We start from the raw sequence: 17,213 nt of genomic DNA on the forward strand, positions 1-17,213 counted from the left end.
CCAATAAACTGCTGGATCTTAGCAGGGAAAGCTGACTTATTAACCCTATAACGGTATCATTATCTCCTATTTAAAAGCAGGAATACGAAGTACAAAGGCCGCAAACAACATTTGAGAAAGGCTATCTGATCTCTCACTTCCTCGTCCATGGGCTGAGAGCCTTCCTCACTGGTACGGAGGCTACAGACCACTTCCCCTCTCTCCTCTTCACTGCAGGCTGCCCACAAGATCCTATCAGCAACTGCATGCACAGATGTAGCACTAGGAAAAGTATCTAAGACAGTGTTCAGCAGTTTCAGAGTCAGCTATCCGCCCCTCACAAGGTGCTCTCAATTTGAATTTGTGCTATAAATAAGAGAAGTCAATCAGTTCCACAGGACCAGATGTTCCTGCGCAGTCTACTAGTAACAGGCATATTGAGCTTGCTTGAAAATTGTTGCTCTGCGTTAACTACTGGGTTTTTTATCCTATGGCTGTATACAGCAATAGATTTAAACTTACCATGGATCCCAAATGCATGCCAGAATGCAGCACACAAACAAGGAAACCAAATATATGGTATTATGCGTCAAATTTTTAGTCACAAACCTCCTTTCCAAACGCACACTGTGGTAACTTAGCTTGAAGTACCTTCAAATGAAGCTTCCATTAACACCTTTGTACACAGCTCTAAGAAGATTTTACTATAAATGCATCAGTCTAAGAGCTTTCAGCAGAAAATGGCGATTCAGAAATGTTTCACAGAAAGGTTGTCATTTCACTGAGCTCCCTACGTGACCCAGCGAGCTAAGGGCAACAAAGATGATTACGGGAGTGGAGCACCTCCCTTATGAAGAAAGGCTGAGGGAGCTGGGTCTCTTTAGTTTGGAGAAGAGGAGACTGAGGGGTGACCTTATTAATGTTTATAAATATATAAAGGGTGAGTGCCACGAGGATGGAGCCGGGCTCTTCTAGGTGGCAAACAATGATAGGACAAGGGGTAATGGGATCAAGCTGGAACACAAGAGGTTCCACTTAAATTTGAGAAAAAACTTCTTCTCAGTGAGGGTGACAGAGCACTGGAACAGGCTGCCCAGGGAGGTTGTGGAGTCTCCTTCTCTGGAGACATTCAAAACCCGCCTGGACATGTTCCTGTGCGACCTCACCTAGGCGTTCCTGCTCCAGCAGGGGGATTGGACTAGATGATCTTTTGAGGTCCCTTCCAATCCCAAACATACTGTGATACTGTGAAGTTCAACAGACAGCTGACCAGCCAAAATTTCCAGGGTCATGTAGTCTGTCTCCAGTATGTGGCATCTGAGGACCTCCGTGTTCTTGCTGCAAAAATGGAAGACAGGTAGACCTGGAAGATCCAGCGCTACCTGAAGCTTGGGAAACAGACTCGGAAAAGGCCCAAATTCTCCTCCAAAGCCACTGGCACTTTTGGTGTTCCTGCCATGGCGGTTGCTGCCCTGGCAATTTCTGCTCCCAAGCTCTGAAGTCCACTATTCTTACTCCTAAGTATGTCTGGTAACTCTGATAGGAAGCCAGGAGTTAAGAAGCCAGGAAGCTACAGAAATGACTGGAAACGCAGATTTTTAAGTTCTCAGACTCAAAATCATTTGGAAATTCTGGAGAAAAAAAAATAAAGTGCTCTGTTTTTCCTGAAAAGTCTTTTTTCAGACCTCCTACTCAAAAAGTCACAATTTCTATATGCTCCAAAGTACAACAATCCTTGCTGTCCATTCCCTTATGACAACCCGTAAGGGAATTTCAGCTTTCAAAGATTTCTGGGTGTAACTGTAAAATAGGAAGTACTGCGTAGTTCCTTTGAGAAAGGCAAGAAATATATGGTAAAGTTCAGAAACTTAGCTTGCCTTCCCAGATACCTTGTTTTTAATCAAGTAACTAATCAAAATGCACACTGTAACCTTGCTAATTTGGATCTAATTTGGGGCTAATAACATGGAAACCCACAGCAAAGTATTGCTGCCTGAAGATTAGCCACAAGTAAACACAATAGAAAAATAAAACCTCTGCATTCCATTCTATCATTCATTGGAAAAGTGTAATTTAGTTTACATTCTAAGCATGTTTATATTTTTGTAGTACACTTTAAAATAAGAAGGAATTTTAATACCCCGAGACTTCATTAAATCTAACCTTTGGTGATTAAGGCACGCTGTGAAGCAAGGAGTGAGTGCTATTTGTGAAATGTATATTGGTGAAACACCAGCTAGTTAAACCCTACTGTGTTTCAAAACTTTGTCAGCAATAACAATTTTATTATCTGGGTACTTAACTATCACCCTACTGTCTAAGAGCCTTAATTTAGCTGCCCGTGTTTGGAGAGAACACAAGCTAGCAAACATACCACTGTTTTGAATTCCGACACTTGCCACAGCAGCCAGTCTTCATTAAGTGTGTACAGGGCTTTGCAAGTTATCGCGTCAACGGGTCCTTTGTTTATCCTCTGATTGAGGGTTGTCACTAGCAAATAGAAAGGTTCACCAATTGTCTCCTAGGACATGAAAGAAACACAAGGAACGTGTTATTTTGGTAATCAGTAAACAGGCATTAATAACCAGAAAAAAAAAAAAAAAGCAAGTGTAACAAATTGAGTTGTTTCATTTGAACTAACTTATTATCTTGCAATTAGAAAAGCAAATCCCTCCGAGCAGATTTATGTAGTTATTTGTTTAACCTCCATCCTTCGCTTTTTGGTGTGAAAGTCTCATGCAAATAGCAAGGGACAGCTGGAGCGTGTGGCGAGATGGCTCACAGCCCCTTGCTGTGCACAAGCACGTTACAGACAAGCTGCTCCGACTCCACCTGGCAGACGCCTCCTAGTTCCACCGAAGAGCGGGTGGGGAATGAGACGTGCATGTGTTCTCACTCATACTTCAGCTATTTCTTCCTTTTCAGTCTAGTGAAAAAACAAGCTAACAACTAGTTTTCTTTTGAATTGGCGGCTCCCTTTCTTGTCCCTGAAAAACAGCCCTGGGAGCAAGGGATTAAGGGCGTGGAGCATCTCCTGTATGAGGAAAGGCTGAGGGAGCTGGGGCTCTTTAGCTTGGAGAAGAAGAGACTGAGGGGTGACCTCATTAATGTTTACAAATATATAAAGGGTGAGTGTCATGAGGCTCTTCTCAGTGACAACCAACAGTAGGACAAGGGGTAATGGGTACAAACTGGAACACAAGAGGTTCCACTTAAATTTGAGAAGAAACTTCTTCTCAGTGAGGGTGACAGAGCACTGGAACAGGCTGCCCAGGGGAATTGTGGAGTCTCCTTCTCTGGAGACATTGAAAACCCACCTGAACTCCTTCCTGTGTAACCTCATCTAGGTGTTCCTGCTCCAGCAGGGGGATTGGGCTAGATGATCTTTCGAGGTCCCTTCCAATCCCTAACATTCTGTGATTCTGTGAGCAAGGTGGTGCAACATAGACTGGTATATCAGTGTAAAGAGGGAACAAAACTGGGGCTTTCCTCTCCTGCCTGAACCCCAGGCTTCAGGGAAGCACCTGAGCAAGGAAGGATGGATCTTTGTTTGCATGTGACACCATTCCCACAGCCTGGCATCTCACCAGCGCAGCTCTGTAAAGATGGCTGGTGTCTCGAGAACAGATCTCTGACAGTTCCTTGGCTCTCTCCTGGGGTTTCAGGAAACCGGTGAGAGCTGCTGAGCGTCAAGTCAATTCTGCTGTTGTATTAATGGCAAGTGCAAAGGCTGATACAAGCGATACCAACAGTGTGATACCATCACGCTTATAAGAGAGACAGGAAGCATAACCAAGGACTGAAACCAAGAACGACGTGCTACCAAGTGGGCTAAAATAAACAAACACCAAAATGAAAGAAAACGCTTATTTTGTTTCCACTTGAGGTTATTTAGTTCTTGAAATCTGCAATGCTGTTTGGAGGTTAAAAATTTTGAAAAGGTCACTTTTTCCAAAACACAGTATTCCTTAAATCTCCATCAGGTCGTAGCTTTCCAACAGCTTGCATAGAAAGGTACAACTGCATTTTCACACATGTCAGTCTTCTAGTATGATCACAATTCATCCCATGGAGATGAAATGATGTCTGACACGAGAAAAGGATATGCTAGGGTTGCAACAATAACCAAATCTCAGCCAAATAAATTACATGATAATCGTTTACAGATGTGGTCTTTCCCTACACCCCCTTGACTAAAGTGTGCACATGAATAATGTTAGAAGTTAGATTGAATGCTTTAATCTGATTCCTCTAACAATTCTCATGGAATAAATCGGTTTAAAAAATTATTTGCTTATGTTACGTAGTAAAAAATGTACATGTACCCGGAGAAATCCAGAAAGGCAGACAGACATCCAGTTTGTCAGCAATTTTTCCACCACAGATTCAGTTCGTCTGAGCAGGAGCTTAGGCTGTACATTGCTTGACTGCTCCATCAGGTCCTTTGTCAACACTTCCAAAATATGGGTTAGATAAACTAGCTTAGTTTGTAGTGCAATAGTCAAGAAGGATGCAAACAAACACCTGTTTAAAAAAAAAAAAATGCTATAATATTTAGAATTTCTCTTCCCAGTCATCTTTAATAAATGAAACACACTTTAGTGCAGTTCATATCCTAAGTTTTCCCTCCTTGGGCTCAGAAACTGTCCACTGATGTCTACAAAAACATAAAAAATGCAAGTCCATCTGCTCTTGTGATTATTTTTTAAACACAAAATTTGTGTCTCTAAATTTAATTCTGCAGAACAACACCTGCTGCAGTGACAGAACGTTTCTAAACTGCAGAGCTGTTGATCTAACTGCAGGAAGTGTTTACAGTTTTGAAGTGAGTTCTCCTGCTCCTTTGCCTCTGTGTTTACATGTACAAACATTCTGATTTATCTTTAATGGCTTGTTTTAATGGCAATGTTTTTTCTTCCTCAGTGTGTGCAGATGGAGAAGATGGGAAAATGCTCTGGAATCACGCAAGCTTGTTTTGCAAGAAGAAGAAATTACATTTGTGTAACAATGCATGTTGTTTTTTCTTGCTAATTCTTTGTCTTGAAGATGATAAGCATAATCATACTATACCTGTCTTTCACAGAGAAATTTTTCTGCTTTTCAAGGGTGTGAATGAGAGTAACAAGAAAGTTCTTGTTACAAATTAAAGCATGCAACATGTTGAAGCTTTCATCCTTGCTCGTTTGGTCTCTGCTCTGGAATAGTTAAACAAAAATAAGCAAACTGTAGTTTGGCTATGACAGATTCTTGATGGTCAGAAAAATGGCAAGCGACACATGGAGCAAGATCCTGGCCTCATTCAGATCAATGGGAATATTGCATTTACTTCATGGGTCTCAGGATTTTACTGACAACACAGAATACACACATGCAGAGCATACATTTTCTGTCATATGCACAGTAATGCCAATAGTTAAGTTTGCCTGTCATTTCCCATTACTAGATTCTGTTTATTTCATTTAAATAAGTCATAATATATGTTAGGTAAAAGCATCCTACATATCAAATTGTATTTATATATAAATTCATGTAACCCTCCTCATGAGAGAAAGGGAACATATAAAAAATGCAATCTAATGAGTTCTAGAACAACATTGAGACAAGGGATACACTCACTCTTGAAAAAATATTAATTAAGGCATATCGCACTATATCAACTTACCTGTGGCATGTCTTCACTGAAGATGGATGCAAAGCCTCCTGACTAAAATATAAGACAGGTGATATTTATCATTCTTGCGTATACCAAAAGTTTCTAACACATATGTTAAACATGCCAAGCATATTCCTGAAGGCATACAACTTGAAATAAAACAATGGAAATGCTGGCTTCTAATGTGGCTGCAATATAGAAACTCTAGTTTCTATAGCAGTAACTACTCCTACATTTACACAGTCCTAAAATTACATTCGGGTCTTTGAAGGCAACCACAAGGCTGATGTGGCCCCCAGTGAAAATGAGTTTGACATCCCTGCTCTGCACAATAACTTCTGCAAAGGTACTGCCAAGGTTCACTGAAAAGTGAGCTCTCAAAGATGACCTGGTATTGACTTCAGTGTTGCTGTGTGTGTCACTTTGTGCTGCTGAGCTGCACCAGCATAGTAGTCAACTCCCATTGTGCACGAAAAGCTGTTTATCACCCTCATCTGCAAATGTGCTGGTGTGCAAGGGCTCCTGCAGGCTGCATCCTTCCTGGACAGCAATGATAGCCCTTGGTATAGGTGGTGTCTGTAACACAGAGACACTTGAGTTCATCTGCCTCCATTCATTTCAAGGCACATTATGAATGTTCACTAATGAACTCTCCAGGAGGGCCATGCTGTCAGACTGCAGAGAGGCACAGGTGCCACCATACACCCATTCCAAGCAAAAGCTCTCACAAGAAAAGGAAGCCTCCAGTTGTCAAATGCTTTGTCAATGCCTGTTGTCTGACTCTTATAGCCTGTAAGGTCCCAACACAGCTGCATGTTCCCAAAGCAGCACACTTGAGCAACAAATTCACACTAGTAATATTAACTGTCATCTGCTTTATCTGTGATACTGGCAGCCCCTACTTTCCTTACAGGATCATACAATCAAAGAAGAGTTTGAGTCAGAAGGGACCGTCAAAGATCATCTAGGGCAACCCCCTGCCATGGGCAGGGACATCTTTCAGTATATCGTGTTGATTAAAGCCCCATCCAGCCTGACCTTGAACACCTCTAGGGATGGGGCATCCACAGATTCTCTGGGCAGCCTGTTCCAGTGCCTCACCACCCTCATTGTAAAGAATTTCTTCCTTATATCCAATATAAATCTATCCTCTCTCAGTTTAAAACCATTATCACTCGTCCTGTCACTACAGGTCCTGGTAAAAAGTATCTTTCCATCTTTCTTATAAGCTTCAAATATATTGAATAGCTACAATAAGGTCTCCCTGGAGACTTCTCCAGCTGAAAAATCCCAGCTTCCTCAGGTTTTCTTCATACAGGAGGTATTCCAGCCCTCTGACCATTTTTGTGGCCTCCTCTGGACCCTCTCCAACGGATCCATGTCCCTGTTGTGCTGGGGACCCCCTTGCCACCTCCCCCTTACCCCCAAGTAGAAACACCCAGAACCACATTAAAGGTTAAAAATGCTTGTGAACAAGGAATATTTTAAGAATAGATGCAATATCCATTTAACACCTACAAGCATTAAGCACAAAACAAAAGCCAGCAAGCCAGATTAAATATAGAAAATTGAAGCAGCAGGAAGCTCAAAATGAAGATGGGGTCCAACACTCTTAATTTTAGGTATCTGACTCCCTCTTCAAGCAACTCATCCCATCCTGAGACAGATGTCACAGGCAAGTAGGAGGAATCACTTTCTTGAGCTGCCTGTCTCTGCACTGACTACAGAAGATGCTCAGTCAACAGCTTTGATGTTCATGTTTAAACAGCTTCGATGAGACAAAGCCCATCATACACACTGGAAGACAGAAAAGGTACAATACGGACATCATTGAAACACAGGAGGTTAGTAAGGGAAGTGGTGGTTTGTCACTTCGACCCTTCTGTCAGCCCTTCTGACACATGGTTGCAATCTACTATCCCATCACCTTTTCTGTTAATCTGTAACATTTATTTACTAGAGCACTGCACTTCTACCACATTCATACAGCACATGGCATGTATGGACACTACCACAATGTAAACAGTAAGTATTTAGCAGGACAAATCAGTACACAATATGTTAAATAACTTGCCTGATGCCATTGTAGCAGAGAGTTAATAGTGGCAAGTTTACCTCTGTGGTATCAGTATTTCAAGGCAAGACAAAATCTAATTGGAATAATTTCCAGGATGCACAGTGGCGTGAGACTTGCCAAGGCAAAACAGGAGCCCTTCCCTTTCTGACCTCACATAATGCAAGAGCGTCAGACTTTGTGCCTCTTTTTCTTTCCTTTTTATTTGCATAGGGCAAAGCATTTCCATCCAGACAGCTTCTACAGATTGTTACCGTTTTGACCAGGGACTATCACTAGGAAAATATATGTTCCTAAAAATAAAAACATTATTTTAATGCTAATATGCCTGGCAACAAAACAAACTGAAAGGAAAGAGATGCAGCAAGTCAGGTTTCCTTAGTCCATTTTCTTCAAAACTCTTAGTGACCCCATACAAGTTAGACTGGGGGCACCACAGCAGTACTGGAAGAGATATCCCCAGTTTCCTTCGGTGTGAGAACTGGACCCAAAGAGTACAAATATTATTTATATGTAGTTGTTAAATATTACTCTGCCTTAGTATCGGATATTAGGCGTTGTACAAAAAAAGTCCCTGATTCTGCAATATCACGTGTTCATGGCAATGAGCTGTTGGTGGGATCACACAGGGTGATAAAATGAAGCAGCGTGCATATCAGACTGTAGGACCGGGCCGCAGCACTGATGAGTAACACGTGAAGACTAGTAGATAATTCACATAGATACCAGCTATAACCTACAACAGCACAGCACTAACCAAGGGTTTCTATTCATTGGTCGTATCAGTTACACAGCAGAATATCACCAGTTGAGATCGGAGCCTCTGCCAATTAGTAAATAACAGTAAGCACTGGTTAACATGATGATATGATTTTGAAAGCTGTGGCAAAGGCACTTATCAGCACCATAATGTGCCACACATGCAAAAAAATAGCAAGAGAAGTAAAATATTCCAGAGAAGGCCTCTTTGGTCCTCCGATGCAGTGGCACAAACTGCTCCAAAGAACAACGAAAATATCTACCTCTAAAATGGACAACACTTAAGTACTTATGTAATTTTTAAGCATTTGACCTGCACTCCTTTCAATCAAGGTCTTATTATTTCTGTCAGCAGCTTGAAGAAAAAATTCTGCACGACCTTAGAGCCATTTCCTCATCCCACAAGTCTAATTAGCAAGTGTCACAATGTCAGCTAGCCTGTTACTTTAATTAGCTATAGCGTGGAAAGTGAAGGCATGAGAACAAAAAAAAGCAATGGATAAATTATAGCTTAGTTAGTATGGCCTGAAAGGCTTAGTGAGGCTGGGCAAAAAAAGAAATGGATGCACACACAACCCTTGAAAATTCAACAATGGTGCTTTATCTACAGCAGTTAGGCTTGGTTAAATATAGAGATGTATAGTCTTAAGTGTTCTTTCATAATTCTTGATGTAAGAAAAGTTTCTTGTGAAAACAACGTGCAATTACTATGTAGTATTCACTTTAGTTACTCGATCCTGATTGTCCTAGCTTTTTCCTTATTAGGCAGGGCTGACAACTGAAGGAGTTGTAAATATTTACCTCTGGAAAGAAAGTTCTAAGAGCAAAGTGTTTGTAGTCAAGGAAGGGAACGGTTCCAAAACTATCCACCACGTCTAACTCATCCATCTGCAGTTCAGCAAATCCTGAAAAAGAACCCCCCTCCCCACCCAGAGAGTTAGTTTAGTTGACACAACATCACCTTCACATAATTTGGCCCCAGTAGATGTTCCTCAAAAAACAGTTTTCAGAGAGTTGTTTTTCTAGCTGAAACTCTTATGAGTGGGAAAGTACCAATCCTTTTTTCTTTTTCACTTCTGTTGAAGGAAATATTACATGCAATCCTATTAGCTCAGTGCTATCTGCTACTGCAGTGCACACAAACATTAAAGGGGAACTCTGACACGACACAAAAATATTCTAACAGCTATAAAATTAAAATGTTTATATAATGTGAGCTTCTTGACAGTTTCAGTTCAGAAATTATACTGTACTTAAGCTCTAGAAAGCTGTTTAGACCTACCCTCGCGTATTTCTTTCCGAATCTCATATTCCAGCAGTTCAAGTTGCTGGCTCTGTTTACGAGTTAACTCTTTGGATTTGTATCCAGTAACTGCAAATGCCACTAAAAAGAAAAAAAAGAAAAATATTCTGAGTACAGAAACAGCAGAACAGACAACTCCTATACAAGGCCCATGAGCCCCACTTATCTGGATTTAAACACATGTTTAATAAAAACCATTCTTTGTAACAAGGTCTTAGAACTGTCAATCCAACTTTATTTGAAAGTACAACACCCTCTGCTATGTACAACCTGCACAGTGAGACACAGAATCTAAAACTCACTTCAACTACCAGCAACATACTTAAATTAGCACTGATTAAACAGTAAAAACAGTCCCTTTGAACAGGAAATCCATTTCCAAATTGTTAATTTCTCTAAAGCTTATTTAGACAGAGTAAATGCATGAGGTATGGTTCCTGTAAAGGTAATGTATTTTTTAAAAAGAAACCCAAACTAATAAAAGAATGAGACCAGAGTTAACTTTGTCCACTCTTACTGGGAACAGGGGAAAACCATTTGTGACAGTGCCAAACATGTATGTGTGTGTGTATGTGGTTTTGTGTCATGATTATACCCTTCAGCAAACCAAAAACCGAAAACACATTATTGTACTTACCTATAATGACACCCACTATGATAGGTAGCAAAATAAGAACATATAAATATATGTGTGATGATGTTGGTTTGACTTCATGCTCAAAGTTTCCTAATTTGACCTGAAGAAAAATGATGTCTGTGTTAACAGAAGACAGGTATTATACCAGTGCTTGAAATAACATTTAATGTATAAAAAAATAAGGATTTGAGGCACATGAAGGACTTTGGTTCTCCACATTATTGGGAAGACGGTAGCAATTTAGGAAAACATATATGAACCAACACAAACTCAACTTTTACTGTATTTGATGTTTACACAGGATAGCAAAGCAGTGACAAGAGAAAATTTTGAAGGTCCTCATGAAGCACCAAATTTTGCTATTGCTCTCACTAGAAGCAAGAGCCCTCAACTGAAGGGCAGGATCTGGCCTCTAGCTGGCCAGGTGCCTCATGCACTTCAGAATTGTTGCTAAACCTTCTGGCATTTTGAACTGAGGAAGGCACATGTTGATAGTTAAAAACATTCCTTTGCACTCACAGTGTTACTCTGCTGAGCATAAAAGTGAGGTAAGACTCAAGCTGAAAATGAGGGAAGTAACATTTTTGATAGACACCCAGCCCTCTTCCCTATTTCTTTGCAGAAGTTTCAACCTCTCGATGCGAGATGTAGGGTGTTCCTGAAGGTCCACGTAAGAACAAATACAACACATGGTACATGTGCGGCTGAGGGAACCGGGGCTGTTTAGCCTGGAGAGAAGGAGGCTGAGGGGAGACCTGATCGCTGTCTACAACTACCTGAAAGGAGGTTGTAGCATGGAGGGTGTTGGTCTCTTCTCCCAAGTAGCAAGTGTTAGGATGAGAGGAAATGGCCTTGAGTTGTGCCAGGGGAGGGTTAGATTGGATATGAGGAAAAATTTCTTCACAGAAAGGGTTGTCAGGCATTGGAACAGGCTGCCCAGGGAAGTGGTGGAGTCACCATCCCTGGAGGGATTTAAAAGGAGTTTAGACAAGGTTCTTAGGGACATGGTTTAGTGCTAGAGTTAGGTTATTGTTGGACTCGATGATCCTGAAGGTTGTTTCCAAACAAAACGATTCTATGATTCTATGTACAACATCCCCCAACAGCCACAGGGCTTGTCAAAGGCAGGACAAACATTAATTCTTAGGAATACATGAAAGTGCTGAAGACTGCCAGATGCAAAATTGAGGCATTCACCAGTGCTAATTATGGCAGAAGAAATTTCACAAAGGAGGATCTCAAAGAGGACTATGAAAACACATAAATAAAGGGTAGCTAAGCCTATAAACAGACTAGAAGTAAAAATACACTTTGACACAGAAAAAGAATACCACCAAGTGCGAGGGATAGAAATGAGCCTGAGATAATTGAAAGGGAGAGCTGTGTTGAAATGATTTTGGGTTACAGCAGGGAAGGCAGAGATGTGGTGAGTTCAGTCCATGGCTTCTCATGGGAGGTGAGCGGCCAGGGCAGCTGAGGACTGCCAACTGGACAGTCACATTGTGGTGACATGGACACGAGCAGGCAAAGAAATGCCACAGTGCTGGAAGGACACGGCTTTTCTATTTCTGAGGCTGCAAAGAACAGAAGACAAAGCAGACCTATTTCCTCCATCAAATGTAATTTTTTTCCTCAGTCATTTACATGTTTTCACAGTTTCTACACAAAGTACGTTCAGTATCAGCCTTCCTAGGATCCCATTTGACTTTTCCAAGGCTGAAATGCATTGGTGGCTAAATACATTAATCATCCCATGACTAATACGCCTGCCTTTCTCCACTTGTTATATCCAACCAAAGCATTCCTAAAGCAGAAATTTCTGTTACTCATCCCTGCTTACTGAAAACGGAGACAAAGCATTCATTTAATTTTCTGCTCATATTTAGATTACCTTTAATCTTCACCACAACCTTCCCATTCAGTGATCCCATCTATTTCCTTTACCTATTTATCTCTTTCTTGTTTATGAATTATGGACTAATTAAGGCACATCTAAACTCACCCAATTCCTATTCCTAAATTCACTTCATTCTTCTTGTATGACATTATAAACCCTCCTCTGGACTGGTAATGCTTCTGAGTTTAATGTCACCAGCAAACATGATTAGTGTGTCCCTTATTTTTGTGCTCAAGTCACCAGTGATACTAAATAATATCTATATTAAAATCAACATTGTTCAGAATCAGCTCCCCATACACAGCATTGAATTCTTCTAAGCCCTAGCATTTTCATAATCAGCACGTTAAGTAGTTTAGTGAATGACTTCTAGGTACACGTGATCTGCTGCTTTTCTTGTTGAGGCAATCACTCATCTACCTAAATAAAGATATCTGGCATAATCTGCTTTTATTAAAAAGAAGTTGAAAATTATCCCATTTTCCATTTACCTCCAGGTCTTTCATGAGACCCTCATTCAAAATCTATTCCAAAGCTTTACACAGAGCTAGGATTAAATCAGCAAGCCTCCATTTGCCTAGTTGCCCCTTTCTTCTTTTTCTTTTAAATACTACTTTTATATTTGCCACTCTCCAGTCATACAGCACCTCTCCTGACTCTACAGTTTTATTTAAATTTTTTCCTACTAAGCCTACAATATAACGTGGCAGTTTTTTTCTCAGTGCTGTGATGGGGATGATCCTGTTCCAGCTGTCCTGAGCCCCTTGGTCTATCTGAATCTTGTTTCTGTCACAAGAATGGCATTTTCTGCTTTGACACCTCCATTCAGACTGACCATCCTGTCTTTGACCCCACACTCACTATACTCTTTCTTCCTGAAAAACTAAAGCAAGAGCTATGTTTATTCTTGGGCCATACCTATCTTTTACACCCAGCTTATCCTTTCTTCAGAGTGGCCCTACTTCTTCTATGATGATTTCTGTGTAAGACTGAAAACACATGTGATAATTTCCTGCTTTTACATTTGTCTTCATGTTGGAAAAAGTAATTTTCAAGGTACCAGAAGCGAAATGTTACATTATAACTATTGCATTTGATTTACATTAGCAAAGTGGTGACCTTTCTATGACAGTCACTCCTATGAAGCTTGCAGGATGAGCATGTGACGTTGCAAGGCAACGTTAATATTTAAATGCAATACGAATCTCAGAAAGGCTTTTCCATGCCATAACTGGCTTAGATGGCAGGATCCACAGATGGGGGATCAGTTAACAGTGATATGAAATTGAGAATAGCTTCGTTAATCTTTACTATGAGCCATATGCCTTGAAGTCAATAGAGTTATTTTGGTTTTAAACCACCATACACTGCAGTAAGAGTCTGGCATCAGTTTTGTTTCTCATGAATGGTGATGATTGCTTTTTAAAAAATTCATATCTTCATCTTATTCACAGAGCAAATATCTTAAGCTGCCATTTAGCTTTGATATCCATGCTAATGTTCTTATATTTGGGGCTGGCTTTGTGCCACATGCTCATAGCATTCTGGCCTCCTTCATAGCGTTTTGGTGCACACTGAATTTCACCCCCTTTTTCATCCAGAAATGCCTTCTCTTCTGTCTCAGTGGTGATACCCATACACTGTTCAAGATCTTTATCTACTTTAGTGGGGTAAAGTGAATTGGGAGGACACAATCCTTCTCCTCGTGCTTAACCTAGGCAGACAGGTTTAGGTGCAAGGAAGGTAACAGGCCTACCAAGTACCAGGAGAACACAAAATGCATCCAGTTCCTCTCTCTAAAAAGAGTATTAACAACCAGAGCATTAATGCTACATTTTATTACTTTTGCATAAACATTCAAGCGTTGTTAAATTGCAACAAAAGGGAACTCTACTTACAAAAACCTTCACTGTGGAAAAGTCAATCTTCTCTGTTCCGTCCCTTTTGAATTTGCACAGTATGGTGCTACGGTCTGTCTTTTTGGTGATGTTTTGGACACTGAACAATATCTTTTTGGTCTGTGCACCATTCATATATGACAGATAAACCTCTACCTCTGTTCTAGAAATATTCAAGTTGTCATTTTCTTTCTAGAGGGAAAAAATTGGATAAACAGTCACTAAATACTGTAAGAAATAAAATGATCCTCAATTACTATTTTAAATAAGGAATGATAATGTATTACTTTCAAACTTACATATATTTTTAATTCCAGATCAGGATCCAGCTCTGTGTGCAGCTGGTAGTTAATGAACACTGGGTCAGGGTGATAGTGTAATTTGACACATGGTATAAAGGTAGTTTCCACTTTTAACATCATATCAACCACTTTACCCTCTGTTGCATGGCTCAGGCTTGGTGTTAAGTAATGATATTCAGATTCATTTCCAGGACACCTAGAGACCTAGAAATGCAACGGCAAAGCTGTAACAGTCATTAAGCAATCGACAGCGGGTACAATTACAAACAGAGGCACTCAGAATCATTTTAACGCCTTCCTGACTTCACACAGATACCTGCTAAACCTCTCTCTGCGATCAGGGCTGCAAGCAGAGCACCTGTGTCGAGCCTGCGTTTACCTCTAAGCACATTTATCACACACTCTGCACACTGCTTCAAGGCTGATTGCACGCTGCTAAGGCAGCTATTTCCTGCAGCGAGACAGGAATAGTGACAGTGATTTCTCCTTCCTTCCCCTCAGTGCAGGTGACAAGAGAAGAGCAGGACGAACTCTCCCGCACCCCACGGCATTAGCTCTCCCCAGCTTAACTCCTGATAGAGAGAGGTTGCTGCAGTGACCCTGTGTGTTACTCCATGGGGTGGTGCTGCTCTTTTCTGGTCTTTCTGCTGCAAGCTTACCACCTCACAGCCACAGAGGAAGGGTTTTGACTCAACATCAGCTCCAGCCTCCTGCCCTTTGCTGAGGCAGCGGCACCATTTGTGTTCCTAACACAGAGAGAAATACACCATCCCCTCCTCCAACAGACCCGTATATGGAGGCCAGGGAAGTTCAAAAGGGATTAATTTGGAGCAAGTCTCTCTAGCATAGAAAAAAGGCTCATGGAATTATGTGGGAGAGCAGCTTATATATATCCACGACCCTGTACTAAGAACGTGTGCGACTGTAATCCTACAAGTGGTCATATTTATTTCAGTCAGGTGACTGATGCATGCCTGTAAGTATTTGAAAAACATTGAGATCCTCCTGAAACCTCAGGAATAAAACCTAATCCCTTAAGAGACCACTGTTTGATATTGTAAAGGAGATTAAGACTTACGGTGAGGTTTGATCTCTGGTCATCTGAAATAATCACACTGTCCACCACATTAAAATTTCTACCAATCGTAGTAATTTTGCGACCACCACTGAAAAAACAAAGTGGGGAGGAGGAGCACAGGAAGGGAGGTTAATATTATCTGTTTTCCCACAGATAAGTCCTGCATTAAGGCTTCAGCCGTGAATAAACTACTCATGTGCATTTTGCTTTGGTAGCAGCCAATGTAATAAAGTCAAACTGCAGGACAAGATGATTTGAGCTGCACAGCGAACTTCCATTCTTTCCTCATAATGTAACAGTAAATGCTTTTGCTACCACAAAACCAAATGACTTGTCACCATACACATGTATACTCCTTTTCAGGGACTCTCCACCTTGTTTTCTATTCATGCAGCCAAAGAACTAGATTGTGATTTAATATTCTGTCTTGAAGAAAGAGCATCACGGTATTTTTCTGCCCCCAGAGCAGTCCTGCCTGTGCTTAATTCTCGCCTTCTTCAGGACAAACCAGTCGTGCCAGGCACCTCACGGGAAACATTCTTGGGAGCGTTCAGACCATCTGTCTCAGCACACACAATGGTGCTTGTGTCTGAGGGCTCTGCCTCGCAATCTCTGCCTCACACAGTTGGAGTGGCTTAAGGTATTATTAATTTCCAGCTGCCTGAGCTGCCCCTCACCTGGAGATGAGAGTGTGCGTCCTGGCTGCTCAGCTGCTGCAGCTGCCAGCCCAACTTATTACCTCAAATCCACGCTTGTCAGTGCTTGACACCAAGATAGAAGATTAAGAATGTGAAAGTGGGTAAAAACTGTGCAGGCAGAGGGACAGGTGGCAAGCTGTGTCTGAGAATATCTTAAAACCACCCTGTAAGTTTCTGCTGGAGCTGAGTCTTCCGCAGAACACAGCAGAGGCTGGAAAAGGGCCCTTTTGGCTTTAGGGAACCCAGTCCTAAAGCAAGTCAGTGCACATCACTGCCACGGTGATTATTTTCACTTCATTTCCAATTCACTCATACTTTATACTGTTTCAGAGGTGAAGGATATATTACTATCAAGAGAGCAAAGTTAAATGGAGTCTGAATTTATGCATGCTACCCATATTTTTGATTTAGCTTCAATATAAAGAGACTATTTTTGACTTCTACCAAGTAGACCTGGGGTGGGCAGGAAGGAGTTTACTGAATCCTGCAGAACATAGAACCCATCTTGCAGCTATCATGACCCTATCTGAACATTAAATGTTAAATCAATTTCACTGTCATAAATTAATCCTCCACAACAGGTTACAGCAGTCATCCAAGTTTAGAGCAGCTGTAGTCTGGCCAAGGAAGGAGGCTCATATCAGCTCAATGGGACTACATTTTAATAAATACATTAAAGGTATAGAAAGACAAATTTACCTGATCCAGGAGGTATTTGGTGTGATTCTAAAACATGATGGCAGTGAAACGTAATGCAGGGTCATTGGTGGCGAACACTTTTTCCCGTCAGCCTGTATACATATACTTTTGGCCTCTTTACGTGTTGGTGGGAGAGCAAATGTCATTTGCGTATCATTTAGCACATTTCTAACTTTAATGCTAGAGGAGAAAGAAAACAGTCAGATGCTGAAACACACACTGATGCCACTATGACA

At 41.1% G+C, this 17,213-nt stretch overlaps 1 protein-coding gene across 2 annotated transcripts in view; it reads right to left on the bottom strand.

The window, feature by feature from the left end:
- PLXNC1 (plexin C1) overlaps window positions 1–17,213 on the bottom strand; it is a 71,362-nt gene that overhangs the window by 21,371 nt on the left and 32,778 nt on the right. For both annotated transcript variants that reach the window (XM_082075976.1, XM_082075975.1), the window contains exons 11-21: window positions 16,978–17,157; window positions 15,581–15,668; window positions 14,500–14,706; window positions 14,201–14,392; window positions 10,406–10,505; window positions 9,748–9,849; window positions 9,267–9,370; window positions 5,642–5,683; window positions 5,050–5,174; window positions 4,305–4,503; window positions 2,354–2,500 (exon numbers count right to left, since the gene is read on the bottom strand). In XM_082075976.1, the coding sequence (XP_081932102.1) occupies window positions 2,354–2,500; window positions 4,305–4,503; window positions 5,050–5,174; window positions 5,642–5,683; window positions 9,267–9,370; window positions 9,748–9,849; window positions 10,406–10,505; window positions 14,201–14,392; window positions 14,500–14,706; window positions 15,581–15,668; window positions 16,978–17,157 (1,486 nt within the window). The remainder of the gene's footprint in view (window positions 1–2,353; window positions 2,501–4,304; window positions 4,504–5,049; window positions 5,175–5,641; window positions 5,684–9,266; window positions 9,371–9,747; window positions 9,850–10,405; window positions 10,506–14,200; window positions 14,393–14,499; window positions 14,707–15,580; window positions 15,669–16,977; window positions 17,158–17,213) is intronic.

Source organism: Streptopelia decaocto (genome assembly GCF_964273445.1).
Source record: "Streptopelia decaocto genome assembly, chromosome: 1".
NCBI classification, from domain to species: Eukaryota; Metazoa; Chordata; class Aves; order Columbiformes; family Columbidae; genus Streptopelia; species Streptopelia decaocto.